We start from the raw sequence: 19,895 nt of genomic DNA on the forward strand, positions 1-19,895 counted from the left end.
TAAATTTATGAGTTTTTTAATGAGTAATAAATGTTTTTGAGGCCCTTGATGGATCACTTTCAATCATATAATAAGTTGCAAAGATCCATGCTAGGCATGGATCAATACTTTATCAAAAGGTTTAGTTGGGAAATTATTCATGTATGACACACATACAGTACAACAGATAGAATAAAATTGAAAAAAAGAAAAAGAAAAACAAAGGTGAAGCACCATTCTAAAGATAACAATGATCCATGTGACTATAAGTCATATACAATGTCCTAAACAATTTGGCATTGATGTTTAACCAACATATTTGCACTAATTTTGGGTCTTTTCTTAAAATGGAATGAATTGATAAAGGGAGAAAATAAGTATAATATGAATTTATAAATGAGAGTGATCTTTACTCAATACGAACTTAGCGGCGCTAGATTTATATTTGCGTATCTTAAATTTCATCCCTCACCAGCTAAACATAAAAAAGAAAAAAAAAGTGTAATGTGGTATTACCTATTTGTGCAATTATTGTTCAACCATGCAAATGTTTAAACCAACAAGTATCAAGTTTGTTTGTGCATATCTACCTGCAAAATATTGCTGAGAAATTATCTGACCCAAAAAAAAAAAGAAAAAATGAAATCAATATGGGCTAGGCCCAGCCCAGTTACTATTCCCTGTAAGTGGCTCCCAAGTCCCAACTTGGATAGGACCACAAAACAAAAAGCAACCTACAATTCTCATCTGTTATCAACGCGCCACCATGGACGCGTTGGTCAACCAAAAATCTTCCCACGCCATTCCTTACTGGACCCATCATCTAACAATCTCAACCGTCAAATTCTCACCCCGTTGTACCGCAGCAGAACTCCCAACCGTTAGATGAGCGTTTAAATATCACGCTCCTCATCAGCGCGTGAAATTCCTCGTCCACTCCCCTCACCCAGCTCTCTCACTGTCCTTCTTGGCTTCTTCTTTCTCAACTCACCCCAGATTTCTTCCCCAGGATCATAGTTAGGAAAGAGTGTGAGGATTCATACTCAAGCTGTGTGTGATAGTGTGTGAAAGAGAGAGATCTCGAGAAAAAGGTATGGCTTCTGTTCCTAATTTAACTTTTGGGAAAACCCCTCAAGGATTTCCCTGTAGTTATTGTTTATGTGTATGTGTAAAAGGGTTTAATTTAACTTTAGCAGTGTAGAGGACCCAAAAATATAGAATTTGGGTTCTTGTGAAATGGGGTTAATTGTATTTTAAGATTGTAGAGAACCAAAGTATAGAAATAGGGTTTCTTGTAAAATTGTGGGCTTTTGTGTTTATGCATGCAGCAGCTAATTTCGAGGTAAAAGATTGAATTTTTCCCGGTGAAGAAAGTGAAGCTTGGGATTTATGTGTGTGAGTTGTGTTTATGCATGTGCTTTTTGTATGTAGATTAGTTGAAAAAGATTAAATTTCTAGGGTTTTGGGAGGTGGATAAATGGCTTCTGGAACAACAGTTGGTGGTGGAGACGGAGAAAAAGAAGGGTCTAAAGAGAAGCAGAGGTGGGCTGAAGAGAGCAAGGTGTATAAAAGGAAGTCTGTCAAAGGGTTAAAGGATAGTAGTGACAAGAACAACAGTTATGGTGCCCAGCTGGGGCAAAGTCAAACTGGGAAACTTGGGAGTGAAGATGGGAATCTGTTGGAAGAACCTGTGTTTGGTGTGGCGTCCGGTGACTCATCGAGTCGTCCACTGGGAGATCGTGAAGTGTCTGGGAGAAATGGGGTGGGGAAAGGTGGGTTTCTGAGGCAAGAAAATAAGGTTACCATCAATTTGGCGATGAAGTCGAAAAGGGAGGCACGGGAGCTGAGGAAAAGGCTCGAGAGCGAGTTGGACGAGATTAGGAGATTGGTGAAAAAGATTGAAGGGCAGGAGGGGAAAAAGAGCAGTAAAGCTGGACGTGGTGTTGATAATGGTGGGAAGTTGAAACGGGTCCATTCCGAGGTGGATTCTGTTGGAACGCCTCGCATTTCCAAGCCTTTGCATCAGTTGAGCGTATCAGTGGTGGAGAACAGCAATGACAATGGGGATAAAGAGAAACGGACGCCCAAGGCAAATAAATTCTACAAGAATACAGACTTTTTGCTTGCAAAGGATAAGTTTCCTTCTGCAGAAGGCAACAAGAAGTCTAAATCTGGTGCTGGGAAGAAAGCTGGAGGGGGTGAATCAGGACATGGGTTTGTTTCAGGGAAGTTTTCTAATCAAATGTTGAAGAATTGTAGCTCTTTGCTTGATCGATTGATGAAGCATAAGCATGGATGGGTGTTCAACAAACCTGTTGATACTGTGAATCTTGGTTTGCACGATTACTTTGACATTATTCAGAATCCAATGGATTTGGGTACTGTAAAAGCTAGGCTTAGCAATAACGGGTATAAATCTCCTAAGGAGTTTGCAGAGGATGTGAGACTTACATTTCAAAATGCTATGACATATAACCCTAAGGGGCAAGATGTTCACGTGATGGCTGAGGAGCTATTAAAGATCTTTGGGGACAAATGGACTGCTATTGAGGCGGAATATATGCATGAGATGATGCATGGCCAGGATTCTGAAGTGGGTTTACCGACTCCTAAATCTAAGAAAGCTCCTCCAGCAGTAATGGAACCTCCTGAAATGAGGACTTTAAGCAGGTCAAAGTTTATTAGCAATCCTGTTGATCCCAAAACCAAAACCATGATTTCTGCTGGTTCAGGGAGAACTGCAGCCCCAAAAAAGCCAAAGGCAAAAGAGCCCAATAAAAGGGAAATGACATACGACGAAAAACAAAAACTTAGCACAAATTTGCAGAGCTTGCCTTCTGAAAAGCTTGAAAATGTTGTGCAGATTATAAGGAAGAGGAACCCTTCTCTGTGCCAAAATGAGGATGAGATTGAAGTTGACATTGACAGTGTTGATACTGAAACTCTTTGGGAGCTGGATAGATTTGTAACAAACTTCAAGAAGAGTCTGAGCAAGAACAAACGAAAAGCTGAGCTTGCCAATCAAGGAAAGGGAGAAGCAGCCCAGAGTGTTCCAGAAAAGGTAAGCTATTGAAATTTCTATTTGATGCCTTTCTGTTGTTAATTTCGGTGGTTATAGGCACTTAGCTTGTGTTTTCTGCAGGACCTTGCCCCAGCTGCAGCAGAAACTCTGAAAGAAAGGAAGATGGGTAAGCTATCTGAGCTCAAGTCTCCTTTGCTCTTGAAATAACGGCAAACTTGGTTTTCAAACATAGTGAAGTTAAATGTGTTTTCTGAACAGAAGCTAAGAAAAGTTATTCATCTCAAACTGAAGTGGAAAAGAAGAGAGATAATGCAAGTCGATCAACTAACTCAAGCAGCTCGAACGCGGACTCGGGATCTTCCTCAGGGGGTATTGCTAATGCTTACTTTGTATTTTCTGTCTGAAGATTCATGATTAGAAACTTATCTCCAAAGTGAAAGAATGTTACTGAATTGTCTTCTCACTTTACATTTTTTGGCAGACTCTGATAGTGGAAGTGCTTCAGATGGATCCGATGCATGATATTGAACTAGGAATTAGAGTTACTTGTCAATGTAAGATAAGTTTCTTTGTGGATTTATTTATTTCTCATTTCATGGATCGTGGAATTGAATCTGCTTTTATTGATTTCTCTTGTTTCCTTGCCCATATTTAATTAATTTTCTGTTATTTATCGAAGTACGAACCTGTTGTTGTTTATGTTAGCCTTTTCTTTAATGTTTCTAATTCTCTTTGTGAATTTTGCATGTTGTTCACATTTATGGTTGCTGGCTTTACTTGAGTTTAACTTAAGAACGCTCATTAAGATCTAGATATGATAGTTAAGCATGTAAAAAGTGCACTTGTAAACAGTAAATGTCTTAATTGCTTTATAATTTCCAATTTACTGGAAGTTTGTAGATCATGAGAAAAGATGATTGTGCTCTTTTGCTCTATTCAGCAATGCATGGTAGTTAAACTTTTTTTTTTTTTCGGAGCATATATTGAGCGCATCGAATTTGTCTATCTACAATTTGAAAGTGGCATTTTCCTATAAAATAATACTGCAGTATCTTGTTTATGCTTTAGAAGCTGCTATTGACACTCCCCAAATGTTGATAATTCTGGAGTGCCTGTAAAGCTGTCAAAGATTGAGGGAAGAGGATGGAGATTTCATTAAATTCTTTGTGAGTGGATATTAACACAAATGTGAGATATGACTGATCAAACAAATTATTGTGACTTGTACAGTTTTTGCTTTAAGAGGAAGTGCTGGTCATTGTTAAACAGTCTGCATGACTTTACGTGTGAAATGACTTTCCTTAACTAGTTAAATGAAAAGGGGGAAAGGTAGGGATATGCAAAACTTAAGCATGAATGCAAGTGTAACAAACTAGAGTTCAGCTAAATATAGATATGTAGGTTTGTGGTATAATGATGGAAGCTTTATTAAATTTACTTCCTTTGTTGGCTCCAACACTGTGGCACTTCTTTTACATTTTTTAAACTGGGAAGTTAGTTATGGAGGCTGTAGAGATCAACATAAGTCCGTTGTTCCTTGAGGTTTATAATGGTCGATCAGCATTTTCGGTATATATCATCTTTCTCTCTTAGTATCTTCCATAAGCGCTCAAAGAATCCCAAACTTTTAATCAACATATACACCATGTGGCTGCAAGCGCTTATTTGAGTGCTCTCCTTTAGCTTTAAGATAGCACGAGCTTGTGAACTAAACCAGTGATCAAGGTTCAGTGATATTTATGAGCATCAGATCTAACAGGTGTAGGAAACACTCTATTATCAAGCTATCAAGCATTCAGCTTTTTCTTATTCTTTCTGTACTAGAGTGTTGGTAAGAACTTGTACCTACTGTTAGGAATTATCTATACTACATTAGTTTCCATGCTTGTAATGCCTACTTTCGCAAAAGTCATCTTAGGTGAAAGTGGTGCAGTTAGAACGTAATACCTGTAGGTCGAGTAATTTGGTCCTCTCTCTCTTTCTCTCACACACACACTCACACACAAAGCACACAATTTTCTTTTTTATTGTTTCTCTTTCTGTTTTGATTGTCATGGTAATGGCGAATGCCTGAATGTTAATTTGAAGTTTGGCTCGTTTTTGTCTTCAATAATTCCAACAGGATTGTGGCCTGATTGATGCTGCTATTCCTTTTCAGGTCTCATTTTGTTTTAACGAAGAATCGTGCTCAAGTCTAATATTCATGTTTCTACCATCTTGCCTAGATTTATTGTTACAAACCTGTGGCCGAGCTTGACTGCATATCGATCTTCTCTTGAAACAATGGTCTCCATCGACAGTAAGCTGTTTTAGGTGATGGTTTTAGCAACAGATGTTTCTGGACAACCTGGAGAATGATGCAGATGCTTCTTTATTGTACATTGTTGTAGCTTTTGTACATAGCTAACTACTGCTGGCCAGTGTTCTGTGAATTTGTCTGGTGGTTTACAGCAGCGTTGGATAAAATATTTCGCAGTTAAATGCAATTGTATGTATGTATTAGTAATAGTGGTATGCTGTCGTTGACCTAAGAGGCATTCTTTGTGTAAAGTCTTGTTCTTGGTCTTGGATCTTTCTTGATAAGTTAATTTCATATTGCCCTTAGCTTTACTGCTTTTACTATCAATACTCCTATAATAGCTCGTTTCTTGCTAACTCCAATCTAAATTTTGGCGTTCCCTAGATTGAGTGGTACCAAAACTAAGGGTAATCCTTAAAGTTTTGTTCATGATATTCCTGGTTTGCTTCCTTAAACCCCATCTGTCAGTCCCTCATCCCCTCCGTTGTGTGGGAAAAGAATGGAAAGCCCCCAAATCCAGAATGGTGGACGTTGCAACAAGCTATCCTGCGTTTCCACCTTGAATTCTCCAGCTGTTTGTGTCCCTAGAGCTTAGTTTATCGCTGCTCATTATGTGGTATTTGCAATATTATTTACACCTACCATAACACTTAAAACTTCTTTAATTGAAATAAAACTTAGTACCATACCAATTTGTCAAGTAGTAATATTCACGAGTATTGCTAGAAAAAGCGACAAAAACATATATAAACATATCTCTTGGTACATAGTATTTCGTATTATAATTCATTACTATTAATATTCGCTATTAAACTTAGTACATCATGTTTCATAATCTAAATCATTAGTCAACATTCACAAGTATTGTATACATCCTATTGTATTATCAATCATCATGCAATATTTACAATGCATAAACTATGTCATGGGGTTTAATTACGAGAATTAGCTTAGACATGAATATGCCACCAAGATCGATCTCTGAGTTGCGGCGAGGTGACTTGAATTTCCCCATTTCTTGATTACACCAACCCATGGCTCGCAATTCTTTGAATAGCTGTTCCTTCTATCCTGCGCGCACCTTGCCCGGACGATCTCCGCCATGGCCCGCAAATTGCATCCTGTAACAGCGCTTGCCCACTATTCCCTCCCAGTACCCTCCTCAGTCCTCACTGCCTTATTTGAAGGAAATGCATCCGCTAAAACATAGAACCATGCTCTCCACTACATTAAAATGCACATTTTGGTCAAACACTTTCCCAACACACAACCCTTTTAATCCAAGAAAGCCTTTTTCTGCTTCTGCTGTAAAATATCCCAAACAAGAAGAAACGCCTGCACAAAAGCCAGCACAAATAGTACACTGGCCCGGTCTTGACAACTGGAGAAGTAGCCCTCTTAATCGCAACCGTTTCTGGGGACCCAATGGCCCACAAACATCCCCGATACAACCATCATTCTCGAATTCTGGAGAAACCGGCGACAGTAGTTCAATTTTATGTTCAATTGACTGGGGCTGTTGCTCTTCTTTAGCAGAGATGGGGGCTGTGGTGCTATCTACCGCTGACCCTCTTCAAAAATCAAAGCTTTCCCACTTGGCTTACTCCAGATGGTGCCAGGAGGGCCTTCCTGTTGGAGTCTGTGAGGCACCCTCTAAGCCTGCTCGTCCCCAGAATCCGCAACTGGTTTGTTTTCTGAGAGTCCTTTTGGCCATTTTGGTTACGGAGACATTAAAAATTTGATCTTTTTGTTGGAGTTTAAGAGTTAATGTGAGGAAAAGCAGATATGTTTGTGTATGATAGTCATGTTCTTGATTGAATTGGTGGGATTGGAGTTGGAGTTTGTGCTTCTGCTTAGATGGTAATCCATGTGTTTGATGAATTTGGTATGCTGGAGAGCTTAGGAATTGTCTTTATTGAAGCTTAGTTTCCTCGTAGAGAATTGGCAATGTAAATGTTGAAACAAAACAATATTATTATGGGAGCTGCATGAAATGCTCTCGCTGTTAATAATTGACACCACTCTCTTTGGGTTTGTTTTAATTTAGTAACTATACTGTTTATTAGTGTGACAAGCTGAGTACACTGGCTGCTCTTAGGACTGGTTTACTGTATGAAAATGCAGGTATCTCCAAAGGAGATTCCATCCCCAAAACACTCTGGTTTGCCTCTTAATGCATATATGCTGCATAATCTAGCTCACGTGGAGCTAAATGCGATTGATTTGGCTTGGGACACCGTTGTTCGCTTTTCTCCTCATTGTGAGCATCTTGGAGAGGGATTTTTTGCTGACTTTGCTCATGTGGCTGATGATGAAAGTCGACATTTTGCTTGGTGTTTACAGAGATTAGAAGAGCTTGGATTTAGGTTGGTATGGTATTTTTGTTTTTTGTGATAATTGTCTTTGTTCATATAGTGACTAACAGCCTCTATCGTTCTTCTCCTTCTTCTTTTCTTTTTTTTTTTTTTGCCCCGAGCAGCTATGGGGATATGCCAGCTCATAATTTGCTCTGGAGGGAGTGTGATAAAACATCAGATAATGTTGCTGCACGTCTGGCTGCAATTCCACTTGTCCAGGTACTCTGTTGGATGTATCTTTTGCATCTTTAGTATCATTTCAAATTCAGATGCTTATGGGATTATGATTTTCCAAAATTATTTCCGATGTCCATAACAGCTGTACCTGAATGTATTTCTCTTCTTTCAGAGTGTTCTATGAAGAAAGTCTCATACTGGATAATATTAAATGCCAAGACATGTTTAATGCTGCCTAACTGTAAGAAAGTTGTCGGGTTCCTAACACAAAAAGGCTATCTAATATGGTCTTTGTGTCCTTACCAGAGAAGTTTCCCTTCCCCAACAGAAGCCTTAGGTGGCTGTGAAACTAGCTGCATATTATTGCCCTAGGTCCACTCAACTATTAGAAGAGCACTAGGGCCCCTGAAAGAGCTACTATTTAATCCCAAACTGCTCCCGACTCAGCAGTCAGGTAGAGATGAATTGCGATGGAGTAGCAATACCCTACCCTATTTTTTTTTGCGGATTTCTAAATTGACAGTTGAAACAAAAAGAAGCAAGCTGATTGACTTAAATAGGACTAGTTCCACATGGCATGATTCCATATTGATTCCAATGAAGAGAAATTTTCCCAGTTAGATATGCAGTTAGGATAACGAATGGTTCACATCTTCTGTTCTGATGTTCTAGGAGGCCAGAGGACTTGATGCTGGGCCTCGGCTTGTGCAGAAAATGGTTGGATTTGGTGATCATAGGACTTCAAATATTGTGGCTAAGATTGCCGATGAAGAACTTGCGCATGTTGCAGTTGGTCTTTATTGGTTTCTTTCAGTTTGCCAGAAAATGGGCCGTGCGCCTTGCTCTACTTTTAAAGGTCTAACACAGTTACACTTAATTTAAGCAGACCTGTTGCAAGTCTTTCTCTAAATGTTGTGTTACTTATGTGGCAGTCTTGCTCAAAGAGTACAATGTGGAGATAAAAGGACCCTTCAATTATTCAGCTCGAGATGAAGTTGGAATTCCTCGAGATTGGTAAGTGTGGGAAAATTTCCCTTCATTGAATCCAATTAACTTAATGGGAAGCAGAACAAATAATTTTACTTGCTGTACAGGTATGAACCTTCATTTTCAAGACAAGGAGATGGGAAAGACGGGCTTTCTGAGGTATTTAATTTGAAGCTTCAATCTTTATCAGGAAACTGAAAATGCATCTATTTGAAGCATGTGCTATCACCTTTCTAAGTTTGTTAATCGAAACCGCCTGCAGGTTTACGATAGGTTAGCATGCATAATTTCTATGGAACAAGAAAACTCAAAGATGGACGCGTCTCGTGGATGAATCTTACGTTAAGAAGCTGTATATAATCTAACTTCATGAATGTCAAACCTCAAGTGGAACAGCAAAAACTTCCATTGCCCTTCTAACTGGATGGTGATTATCAATCTTCTCTAGGAAAGCTGCCCTGCAAGGTCATTGGTCTGGTTGTGATGAATTAACTTAGCTTCTTAGTGTTTTATAATTCCTGGTCCAGGATTCCCATGATAGCACCAGCACAACTCAAATCAAAGACATCCTTGCAGGTTCCCTTCTCTTGGGGGGTTCTTTTACGTCAGGGATGGAAGATACTTCGGAGCTACAATTCGCTCTATAGTACTCGTGCGATGATATACCTCTTAGCTGAAGTTAGCAATTGATGTGTAAATTTTGTGTGACATAACTATTACTGCTGTTATCTCAACACTTTCATCTCCAGAACAAAAGATGGACAGGAATTATTCCACAAAAAAGTCTTAAGGAAGTGAAAAGGAAAACTTTTCTCTATTTGTTTTTCCAGCAAAGAAGGAAGAGACACCTGAGTGCGTCTACGTCACATTATGCTTGTCAATCTGGAAAGTAAATCTCTTGCTTACGAAGAAATTAGCATCTCGAACCTAATTCTTGATTCACGTGTCCCCCAACAAATCCTCTTCATGAGATTACGTATTGAAAATTGCATTAAACCCATCAATTATCACCACCTGATTGCTTACTATGTTTAGTATAGGATGACACTTTATAGCTACGTGTCCTATTATTCCCATGCTCAAAGAAGAAAAGATAAAGAGAGTTTTCTAGAGGGGACCGACCTTTGGGAGGCATAAATCTCACAAGAATCAAGAATTCAACATCCAAAGAAAAATCCCAGATCATCAAGGACTGAAGAAAACATCACAAAGAAATGTGCTGTGGAGATGGAGATTGTAGGCCTTTGGCCTTCCTATTAAGCCTGCCCTTCGCCTTTCTTGCTCTCCTCGTCTCTCTTGTGGGCATCATCATTTGGATTGTCGGGTACTGACATTTGACTCATTTTCTTCCATTTTTCTTTGCAAATTTCACTGGTGCTGCGTTGTTTTCTTGACTTTATTTTGTCAATCATGTTTTGATTCTCTCCTTTTTTTTTCCTCTCCCTTTCTTGAATTTTATTGATTGGTGTAGTATACTGTTGAGCATCATATGCCCATGTTGCCTGTGCGTGACTGTGCTAGTGGAGCTGGCCCTGCAATTGATCAAAGCCCCCATCCACGTTATGGAGTGGTTCACCTCTCAGATTCCCTGCTAGATTAATTCTTCTTCCTCTTTTTGTAACTTCATCTTTTTCACATCTTTGTTAGGAAATTTAAAGTAAATTGTAGACTCTGTTTTATCTTCCTCGGCATCTCTTGTTGTTATTGAATCATTTACTCCATCCTAGTTGCTATTTCTGATCCTTCTATCTCATGCTTATCAATTTCTTTGCTTTTTTGCTGGGGAAAATACTCTTTAAAGTCTCCCCTTTGATTCCTTCCCCCCATGAAGAGAGAGGAGACAACATTTGAAAGTAGAAAGAAGGATTTTCGAACATATGAACTGCACTGAACCTTATGAGATTCTTGAACATAAGAAACCACGCATCAAAGAGGATTACATACAATAGTTAACAGAATTGAACATCTGAACTGCACCCAAATTTCCTTCGCCACAAAACATAACTACATAAGCAAACATGATGAAAAGAAAAAAAACAGCATCATTGGAAGGCCTTTCATACACAACAGCAACATGATAATATATGCGAAGCACTAAATCAATTTCAGTCAGGATTGCCCTTTTTGCTCTTCTTTGTGTGATTCATCTTTATCGAAGGTGTGAGTCTGACCAGGCAGGCCCTGTCCGGTAAGAAGATCTTTCGTCGTTTGACCAATTTCAGCTAAAGTTTCGCCAACTGCATGCAGCACTCCACCGCCCTGTCCTTCTTGTCTCGTTTCTTCTTGGATAAACTCCTTTTCTGTTGGTTTGGCTTCTCCTCCCTCTTCCTCGTATTGCTTTTCCTTGGTGATGAATCCACCTTCCTACATATGTTTCAGGGTCAAAAATCAATCACCAAAAGCCAGCCAAAGAGAAAAAAGGCACGGAGTATAACACAATTTCCACAGCTTTTGCAATTTTCTAGGACAATGCAACATGCAAAATCGCCTAGAAAATACTTTGATACTTGATAGGTGATACCTCAAATGTAAAAATTTGTTTTTTATTAGTGATTCATAAGCACAATTCTTCAGCCAGATATTTGCTTTACCTTTTGTCCTGTGAGCATCATAAATAAATGGTGCAAACAAATCAATTACTCGTATCTTCATGGTAAAAAATCATAATCAGTCCGATGTGCGAATAATGAAAATTATGACTCACTGATTTACCTTAACTGGAGTTGATTTCTTCTCCTCTAATTCTCTCTGAGCCTCAGCCTTCTTCCTAGCTGCATGCTCGGCAGCACTTTCTTCAGTTGCGACTACAGCATCTTTAGCAGCAGCCAATTTACTCTCAGTATACCTGACAACTGTCTGTCCTGCACCCGCCACCTTATCCTTGGCCACCCCAGCTACATCAGCCATTACTTTAGTACCCTGAGCAGCCTTTTCTGCCGTGTAATGTGCCGCACCCCAGCCAGCCACGGCCGCCATGTCTGTGGCTTCCCCGGCCACCTTTCCCATGTATCCTACTGCAGTTTTGCCGCTTTCCACTGTAATATCCCTAACAACCGCTGTTTGTTCTCCAACATAACCAGCCGCCTTCTTGGTTGCATCCACTGTAGCATCCTTAGCCTGGACCGCCTTTTCCACTGTAACATCCTTGGCCTCTTGACCCTTTTCAACAGCGGCGTCCTTCAAGGCTTTAGCCTTCTCACTAGCAACTTGAGTTCCACTTTCAACACCTTGCTTGACAGATTCCTTGGCTTGGCCTGCCTTTTCTGCAGCATATTGGGATCCAGTTTGAACTCCCTGCTTCGCTGTTTCCTTGGCTTGCCCTGCCTTCTCAGCGGCATACTCAGATGTTGCACCAGGTTTCTGACATGCCGCTTCCTTTGCCTGCCGCGAACGCTCCTCGGCAGCCCTGATGGCCTCCATGGAATTCTGCTGCGCCTGTTGCCTATACTCGGTTATCTCCTCCAAGGAAGGCATTTCTTTCTCTTTACCTTCCTCTTCGCCCTTCTTCCTTTCTATCCCTTCACCCCTTTCTTCATCTGTGCCTCCACCGGCTTTCACAGCCAGAGACTCAAAATGGGTAGCCATTTTCGGGACCCTGTCTTTCTCTACATCGACTGCTCGCTCATCCGTAACAGTTTCCCTTCTCATTTGCTCTGACGACATTGTCAATTCTTGATCAAAAGATGATAGATATCTTTGGAAATTTCTTTTGGAACACAAATGGATTTTATGTAGTAAAAAAATGCAGTACTAGGATGTATCCTATGCAATGTGACTCTGTGTGAGAATTCGAGACATCAGGAAGTTTGGAAAATGGTTATAAAAACTGAGGCCCAGAGGTGATGGCGGTTTCCAAGGAGATCGATGTAAGAAGAGGAAATGACAGGTGGGCAAAGCTCATGCAATGTAGTGGTGTTGTGGGGTGGTGGCCTGTGTGAGTCAGCAATCGAGTCAAGCAAAGATGTACACGTGTTTTTTTTCAGCAGGAATGATACAACGAACTGGCAATGCTTTTAAAAAAATGTGTGGATAATTGGAATTTAGAAAAAAGAAGATATATATGTAAAAATTTTCTAAGTTCAAACTTATGTAAGGGGCAAATATGAAAATGGGTCAACATGTACACCAAAACGGACCGAGAAATCGTTAGTGTTGTTTTGTTTAATATCACAAAGGAAAGCCCAAGTGCCAGCATTCAGCAGGAACATACTATTGATGATTTCCTACAATTTTTTGGTACAAAAACGTTTGGGATGAATTATTTCGAGTCATCATCATGAGTCACGGCGTACCCCTGTAATCATACTTCGTTTTACAGAAATTCTTACGAATTATTTATTAATACAATTCTTACATCAATAACGGGATCCAAATACACGACCTTTCCTATACGGCAGGCAGGCAGCAGATAAGGTGATTACAGAATTTAGTAAATGTAACTATAAATATTAGAACCATTTCCAAGTCAAAATCTGGTTTCCACTCACTGACCTGGATCCAACCAGACATGGACGGTGTTTCAATTGTGGTTTAATCAAATCCACTTTGATCCTCCTAGATGCCATGAGGCCTGTTGTCCGCTTGTTTCATTGAGCAAGCCCAAAGGGCTAATGCGTTTATAATTCAAGTTTCAAAACAATTGCCAATCAGCCCGTAGTCTAGTGCTGTAGACTAATGGAAGTCCCCAAAGAGAGACTGGTATTCTTTCAGTATGTTGAATTGATGAAATTTGGCAGTTTGAAAATATGCATTTCCAACTGAAGTGCCAAAAGAGCTTCAAATTTAAGGTTAACGTTCGAGTACTAAAGAATGACTTGTCAAAGCCCCTGTATTGCAAAACTTCCAGTTTAAAAGGCGATATCGATGAATGGTAGAATTTTAACCACATTAACAGAACAAAAAGATGAAGCAATTCTGACACAAGAGTATGCTATAGTTGCCTGAAATTGGCCTGAAAATAATCCAATAACATTAATAATTCTCAAAAAATGAGAACAACTTCTTAATCAGGCATCCTCTCATGCCAAAAGCCCCCTGTAGTCTCCACTTTACAATTGAAACAATCAAACAGTGATCAAATTATTCCCTTGCATTGCACGAGATAAATAGAATAGAGCCAATTTCTACCCTTAAACAATGAACATTTCTTTCTGTTGATGAACTAAGTATCAGTCAGAGTTCATTCCTGCTACCCCTTTTTTCTGTATCTTCCCCATCAACCAAAAAGAGCTGCATAAAGAAGTTCATTCCAAGTATCAGGCAATCCAGGCAGACACCAATGGCTGCAATCCAGGCCACTGTGCTCACTGTAGTATGTTGGATGTGCATCCTTGCGATATTGTGAAAGTGTTGTGATGTCCAATAAATAAACAGGATTCTTGATTCTGCTCAGAACTTTGTTCAGAACTATTGAAGCCAATGGTGTGCCTGCCGGATACCTTGCACCAAAGTATGGCTGTGTCTCGCCAGCACAGGATCTTGACGGTGCATTCCATTCCCTGCCCCTGAATTCAATTGCAAAGATGAACAACTGCTAAGATTCTGTAGACTAGTTCAAAGGCAAAGTTCTAAAGAGTTAATCTTATTTATGTATACTGACAATGTACATACACTATCACGGTAGTTAGATGCTTGATAATTATATAAAATTTAAATTTAGATTAATTGTTAAGCATCTAACGGCGATATGACAGTGTATATACACTATCACGGTTAGATGCTTGATAATTATATAAAATTTAAATTTAGATTAATTGTTAAGTATCTAACGGCGATACTATATTTACTGTATCAGTGTGTATAAAATTAATTCATTTTTAAACATAACTTCAAAGGGTTAACTCTTGAAGAATAATGTTTCACGAAAAATAGATATTGCAACTTTTTTTTTTCTAATTTGTTCAAGAAAAGACTCTAAACTTTACAACGGGGAGGGAAAAAATAGGTATTGCTACTTGTTAGTAGTGATTTCGTAGTAGCATTTGGACTTGAAAAAAATGGAATGCTAAATTCTTGCCAAACTAAATATATTAGTTCTTCTACAAACAACCATAATGTTTATCTACGAGCCTTTTGGTTTTGATATATATGCATAATTTGCGTACTTGGATTTTACAATGAAATTGGAGGAAAATTGCAATAAACTAATCTCAAATTAGGTGAGGAATTGGGAACAGAGAAATTGCTTACAAGTAGTGAGTAGGGGAAATTCCTTGGAAGATGACTTTAGTTTTGGAAGGATCGACGTTCCGGTCGACCCATCTGGCCCATGTTGTCATTCCTATGTAGTAAGCAATCAGACGGTTCATATCTTTCTGAACTTTGACGCCATCTTGTATGTAATCCCATCTGCGTTAGATCATAGGGCACTGAAATCAATTAATACAGCCTAAAATATAAATTGACCATAAAAATTTCAATCATAAAAAATTTATGAAATTGGAGAATTTACGGCTGGGATCTTCCAGTATGGGTCCACCAATGCCAAGAGTTGAAAATTAGAAGGTCCATCCCTCTCCATGCATCTCCACCCCTAATGGAGTCCAGCTTTAGAACTACGCCCTCTTTTTCCTTCACCATATCCACCAGGTATGGGGTGCGATATAGTAGTATCCTAACATTATAATCCTAATCAAACCAAAAACAAATCACAATTGTTACCACAAGGCCTCCATTTTTCTTTTTTCTTCTTTTTTTTTTGCTACAAAAGAATATACATGACAACGTCTAAGAGTAATAAAAAGAATCTCAGAATTATTAGTCGAGAAAGTGTAAGTGAAAAATTTCGAGTTCGATTCCTCCACACAGAATAAAATCTACTTGTATGGTTCTAGTAAGTCAACCATCTTTGTTACTTTATCTGAGAATTTTGATTGCTACATTTACCTTAAATTAGATCAACAAAATTGCATACAATAATTCTTTAACATTCCATTGATGTTTAACATATTCCTTTTTTCTTTTTTTCTTTTTTTTTTTGGTTCCTTCTATCCAAGAGAGAACACAAACAGTAAAAAGGGAGAGTGTGCAAAAAGAAAGATTTGATAGTTGAATCAAATAGGTTAAGAATCACTTGACTAATGTTCTATATTGTTTGGAATGTGGTTTTCTTTAGAAAAAATTTTACGTTTTACGTGAACATTATTTTTCAATCTTTTGTTTACGTCACATACATCAAATCCTTACTGAATATTTTTCTATAAAAAAAAACTTTTAAAAATGACAATCCAAATTAAAGTTAAATCTAAAACATCATATTAACGACTCAAAACGTTTAACTTTTCAAAAAAGAATTCGAAAAATATTTATCTTCCTAAAGATGACACTGCTCACACCCATTGCCATTCACGAGTTGTTGAAGATAGATTCACAATAGGCCAGATGGACACTTAGAAGAAATCAAATCGCAGACAGGATGGTCCATGGATTAGCTGTTTGGGACTTCTTTTTCCCGATTCCGTATTTCAGTTCGTTTCTACCAACATGCGTCCTTGTCCGGCTGTCCCGTCCCTACTTTCTGTTTTTGCCAACAAGGCAATCACGCCATCACTTTGACCAAAAATCACTCCTAAGTTCCACAAATAAGGGTAGGTGGTCCGATTTTCTCCATCAATACAACATAATTTCTCTTCCAATACTCCTCCTATACCCACTAACCCTTTACCACAATCTCCTTAGCCCACTCCTCCCCTAAATTAAGATAGAATAGGTTATATAAATGTATCGTTATTACTAAATATATATATATACTCCTATACACGCCTTCATGGGCCGATGAATAAAGTCTACCAAGATTGGATAATTTTGTATTATACATTAAATTTTAACTTCTTCACAGATAACATTTATATACATTGTGAGTGTAAAAAAAATTTTATGCAAGCAGATTTAAAACTTAACACAAATTCAAATTTGAAATTCAAATCATGAATACATGACATATATCTAAAACTGTTAGTATAAAAAAAAAATCATTACACTATCAATATGTAAAAAGTCAACCCTTTCTTTATTAGCAAAATGCTTTATTGGCTTTTTTCAATTACTGTGCGCCCTTAGAGTACAATATAAGCACACCAAAAAGAAGGAAGGGGCCAAATATGAAATTATGACGTCATTCGACCCCACCCCTTTTGTTTTGTCTAGAAAATTTAAATTTTTGCAGATAATATATAATATGAGTGGACCTTTGGTTGTATACGTGCCCTTAAGTTATAGAATAGAAAAACCATACATTATACTAACTTTCCAAAGTCAAAATTTCATGATAAACCAGATGGTGATGTCAAAATACAAAATTTCTCAAAATTGATAAGATAAAAACTTTGCAGAAAACCCAATGATCGATTTTCTATATTTTAGGATTTGAAACACGAAAAACTTTGGATGCGAAATTATAAAAAAGAGATGTTGTAGCATAAAACTGATTGGACTAGTTCAGAATTTATTAGGAAGCAAGCAAATAAGCCAGAATGCCTCTTTCACCGAATTTAATTCTACCAAAGAAGACAACAAAACCCGAATTAATTAATTGATTAGTCATTTTCCAGCAGTCCTCCTCCCCTCTATAAAAAGACAAAATCATTAATTATTTTAAAAAATAAGCCAAAAGTCCTTCTCTTTATGCATGGTTTCTTCCACAATCATAATGACACCCTCAAATTCTACCTGATTTTTCAATCATGCCTCCCTCAATTACTCCTGAAAGATGGTGCATATTACTACTAGTATTTTTTACCATCACCATTTTCAAAAAGATTCCTGTTCTTTTTTTTTTTTTAAGTCAAAACACTTACAAGACAAATTGGGACAAATTTACAACATGTAATCATTAGCAAGACTTTTAAATTCTTCTCATATCTGCAGTTTAAATTCTTTTCACAGAAGTCTCAAATGTTGCAGATGCGTTTCTTTGTCCTCTTCTTTACCATAGCTTTCTCCATGTGAAAGAAAAGGCTAAATGCGTTGAAAGTTTCATGGACATGGACCATCAACAACTTTGCAAAAATTGATTCTTTTCTTCCTCAAAACAACTGGCAATTCACCAAGCACGCCATCACTCCAAAAACTTTCTAACCAAACAAGTATGGAGAAAATGAGAAAGGTATAAACAACTGGCAATTCACCATCGGAATAAAGAAGTCCCAAAAAGTTTGTGTCCCAAAAATTAATGCCCTGATCTATCCAGTCTCAGGAGCATATGGGGTCCCAATATTTCCTTTACCAAACTCGAATTCCATCTTAAAGCGCCTTGACGGCAGTCACATTCGGAAACCAAACGTTATCAATTTAAGGAAGAAATCAAGAAAGTGACAATAGCCACGAAGGCGGATGGCAATTGAATTCAAATCAAGTGTTGAAAAATTGCGATGTGAACTATAAAAATATTAGGTATAAAAATATTAGGTGCGACGTGACCATTATGTGGTAATATTACGTGATGCACTAGTATTAATAAAAATTCATAGCATTAACCTGTCTGAAAAACACTTACGGTTATTATTTGATGACCGATGATTAGTTTTAGTGCACCACACGTGAGCTAGCGAGTATGGTCTTAGTAATAGCCTCTCCGTCAATCATACTAGCTTAGCTGAGGACATGGTACAGTACGAGCAGAATGGAGAAGAAAATGGTTGTTTGACGGAGTGCAAGTGACAAAATTTGGGGCAGAAATAACAGAAGGGAAGTGTAGTCATGAACATCTATCACTTCACCTTCCAAAAAGCTAGGACACAGACAGGAGAGAGGTGATGCATGCACCAAATCAAGTCATCATTCAACCAATTCAACAGGAAAGGTTGCTCAAAATCTTGAAAACCTTAGGCGGTGAACCATCAAGAGACAAGACGCGTGAAGAAAGAAACATGGCTGGAGATTAGGACTAAAACTTACCAGAAATGCAATTTCAGAAAGCCCCTCTTTCCTTATCAGACTGTACCTAGCCTTCGGCACCCAAGAGTGAATCATGCAACCCAATGATGCCCACATGTTGAAACTCAATGAATCGCCAACAAACATGATGTTCTTCCCCCTCCATTTCTCCAAGAAATACAGCCCATTAAACCTGCAAAAAAAAAAGTAGCAGAGTTGGAACTCCAATCCCAGACCAGAAGAGAGAGATTGAAGAGTTCTGAGGAGCACTCATGGAGTTTGTACCTTGGGATGTTACATGAAAATGGCTGCCACCTGTATTTGAGGTACAACTTGTCAGGCCTCTTGTAGAGGAGACAGTTGAATTCTGTATCAATGAAGGGACATGATGCATAATCATAAAGGGGATATTGAGCATCATATACCCATTTGCCTCTGAAAATGTTGCAACCAGAAGCAAGCATTGTGGCTCCAATTGAACTAGTGGTACTAATATTGGCAGCATTCAAGAAATTCTCGATTTCATCATCAGCTTTTGCTGTTTGGCATGAACAAAGAAAGAGTAAAAGTACTGAAGGGATGAACAGAAATCTCATCTTGGATTTCTAGCCCAGCAGATTTGTCGGAGCTAAATAACGAGGTTTTGAGGTAAAGTTTGTCGTTAAGAAATGTGTTTCATATACTATATAGTGTACAACATTATATACTAATATTGTGTGAGACTTATGGACTCTGGTTAGAAAGAGAGAGAGGGAGAGAGAATGATGAGAAAGTATTCCCAGTTGCACATGCCCTTGAAAATTAGATGAACCCCACCTCCCCCAGGCGCCAACAAACAAGTGTCTCTTTTTTTAAATATATATATATCCATTTGTGAATTGTGAATTTCTACAAGAAGAATTAAAAAAAATTGTGATTAATCTGATCTTGTTTGGGTTATATTTTTTGTCAAAGTCAGCAGACTTTTGAACAATTTTTTACTAACTTTAACCCCGTGAGAACCCTCAAAAGCCGGCAACTTTTGAAGGTCTCACAGGAGACTAATATACTAACCACCCAAACCCCCCCAACCCCGATGTGGGATATCAACCTCCACAAGGGAGCCTGCCAGACCTAAAGAGCCCCCGGATCTTGTTTGGGTTATATGCTGGACTTTAGCCTGTGGGGTTGGTAATTTTTTTCTTTTTTTTTTTTTGTTGCA

General features: G+C 38.4%; 5 protein-coding genes across 10 annotated transcripts; 3 read left to right on the plus strand and 2 right to left on the minus strand.

The window, feature by feature from the left end:
• Nucleotides 1-858: 858 nt before the first annotated feature.
• On the plus strand, nt 859-5,618 carry LOC113772099 (transcription factor GTE4-like). 6 transcript variants are annotated; one of them, XM_027316647.1, is made up of 6 exons: nt 861-1,070; nt 1,308-3,040; nt 3,122-3,167; nt 3,260-3,370; nt 3,483-3,555; nt 5,160-5,618. In XM_027316647.1, exons 2-5 carry the CDS (start codon nt 1,457-1,459, stop codon nt 3,521-3,523), a joined length of 1,782 nt encoding a protein of 593 aa, XP_027172448.1. In that variant the 5' UTR covers nt 861-1,070; nt 1,308-1,456; the 3' UTR covers nt 3,524-3,555; nt 5,160-5,618. The 6 variants fall into 6 exon arrangements, with proteins under 6 accessions (XP_027172452.1, XP_027172451.1, XP_027172448.1 ...); XM_027316648.1 differs by having other exon boundaries at nt 1,411-3,040; XM_027316649.1 differs by having other exon boundaries at nt 1,438-3,040.
• A 761-nt stretch (nt 5,619-6,379) lies between these two features.
• Nucleotides 6,380-9,638, plus strand: LOC113772452 (uncharacterized protein HI_0077). Its single transcript, XM_027317045.1, has 7 exons — nt 6,380-6,985; nt 7,425-7,666; nt 7,780-7,876; nt 8,507-8,690; nt 8,767-8,848; nt 8,929-8,980; nt 9,084-9,638. The coding sequence occupies exons 1-7, from the start codon at nt 6,491-6,493 to the stop codon at nt 9,153-9,155; spliced, it is 1,224 nt and encodes a 407-aa protein (XP_027172846.1). The 5' UTR covers nt 6,380-6,490; the 3' UTR covers nt 9,156-9,638.
• A 52-nt stretch (nt 9,639-9,690) lies between these two features.
• Nucleotides 9,691-10,569, plus strand: LOC113772454. Its single transcript, XM_027317047.1, has 2 exons — nt 9,691-10,145; nt 10,293-10,569. The coding sequence occupies exons 1-2, from the start codon at nt 10,036-10,038 to the stop codon at nt 10,414-10,416; spliced, it is 234 nt and encodes a 77-aa protein (XP_027172848.1). The 5' UTR covers nt 9,691-10,035; the 3' UTR covers nt 10,417-10,569.
• A 135-nt stretch (nt 10,570-10,704) lies between these two features.
• Nucleotides 10,705-12,801, minus strand: LOC113772453 (seed biotin-containing protein SBP65). The gene is made up of 2 exons (XM_027317046.1): nt 11,534-12,801; nt 10,705-11,185 (listed from the first exon to the last, which is right to left on the minus strand). The coding sequence occupies exons 1-2, from the start codon at nt 12,482-12,484 to the stop codon at nt 10,931-10,933; spliced, it is 1,206 nt and encodes a 401-aa protein (XP_027172847.1). The 5' UTR covers nt 12,485-12,801; the 3' UTR covers nt 10,705-10,930.
• A 924-nt stretch (nt 12,802-13,725) lies between these two features.
• Nucleotides 13,726-19,471, minus strand: LOC113770116 (protein trichome birefringence-like 39). Its single transcript, XM_027314482.1, has 5 exons — nt 18,980-19,471; nt 18,716-18,887; nt 15,273-15,448; nt 15,011-15,169; nt 13,726-14,325 (listed from the first exon to the last, which is right to left on the minus strand). Exons 1-5 carry the CDS (start codon nt 19,288-19,290, stop codon nt 14,037-14,039), a joined length of 1,107 nt encoding a protein of 368 aa, XP_027170283.1. The 5' UTR covers nt 19,291-19,471; the 3' UTR covers nt 13,726-14,036.
• Nucleotides 19,472-19,895: the final 424 nt, after the last annotated feature.

The sequence above is a fragment of the Coffea eugenioides genome, chromosome 5 (genome assembly GCF_003713205.1).
Source record: "Coffea eugenioides isolate CCC68of chromosome 5, Ceug_1.0, whole genome shotgun sequence".
Lineage (NCBI taxonomy): Eukaryota > Viridiplantae > Streptophyta > Magnoliopsida > Gentianales > Rubiaceae > Coffea > Coffea eugenioides.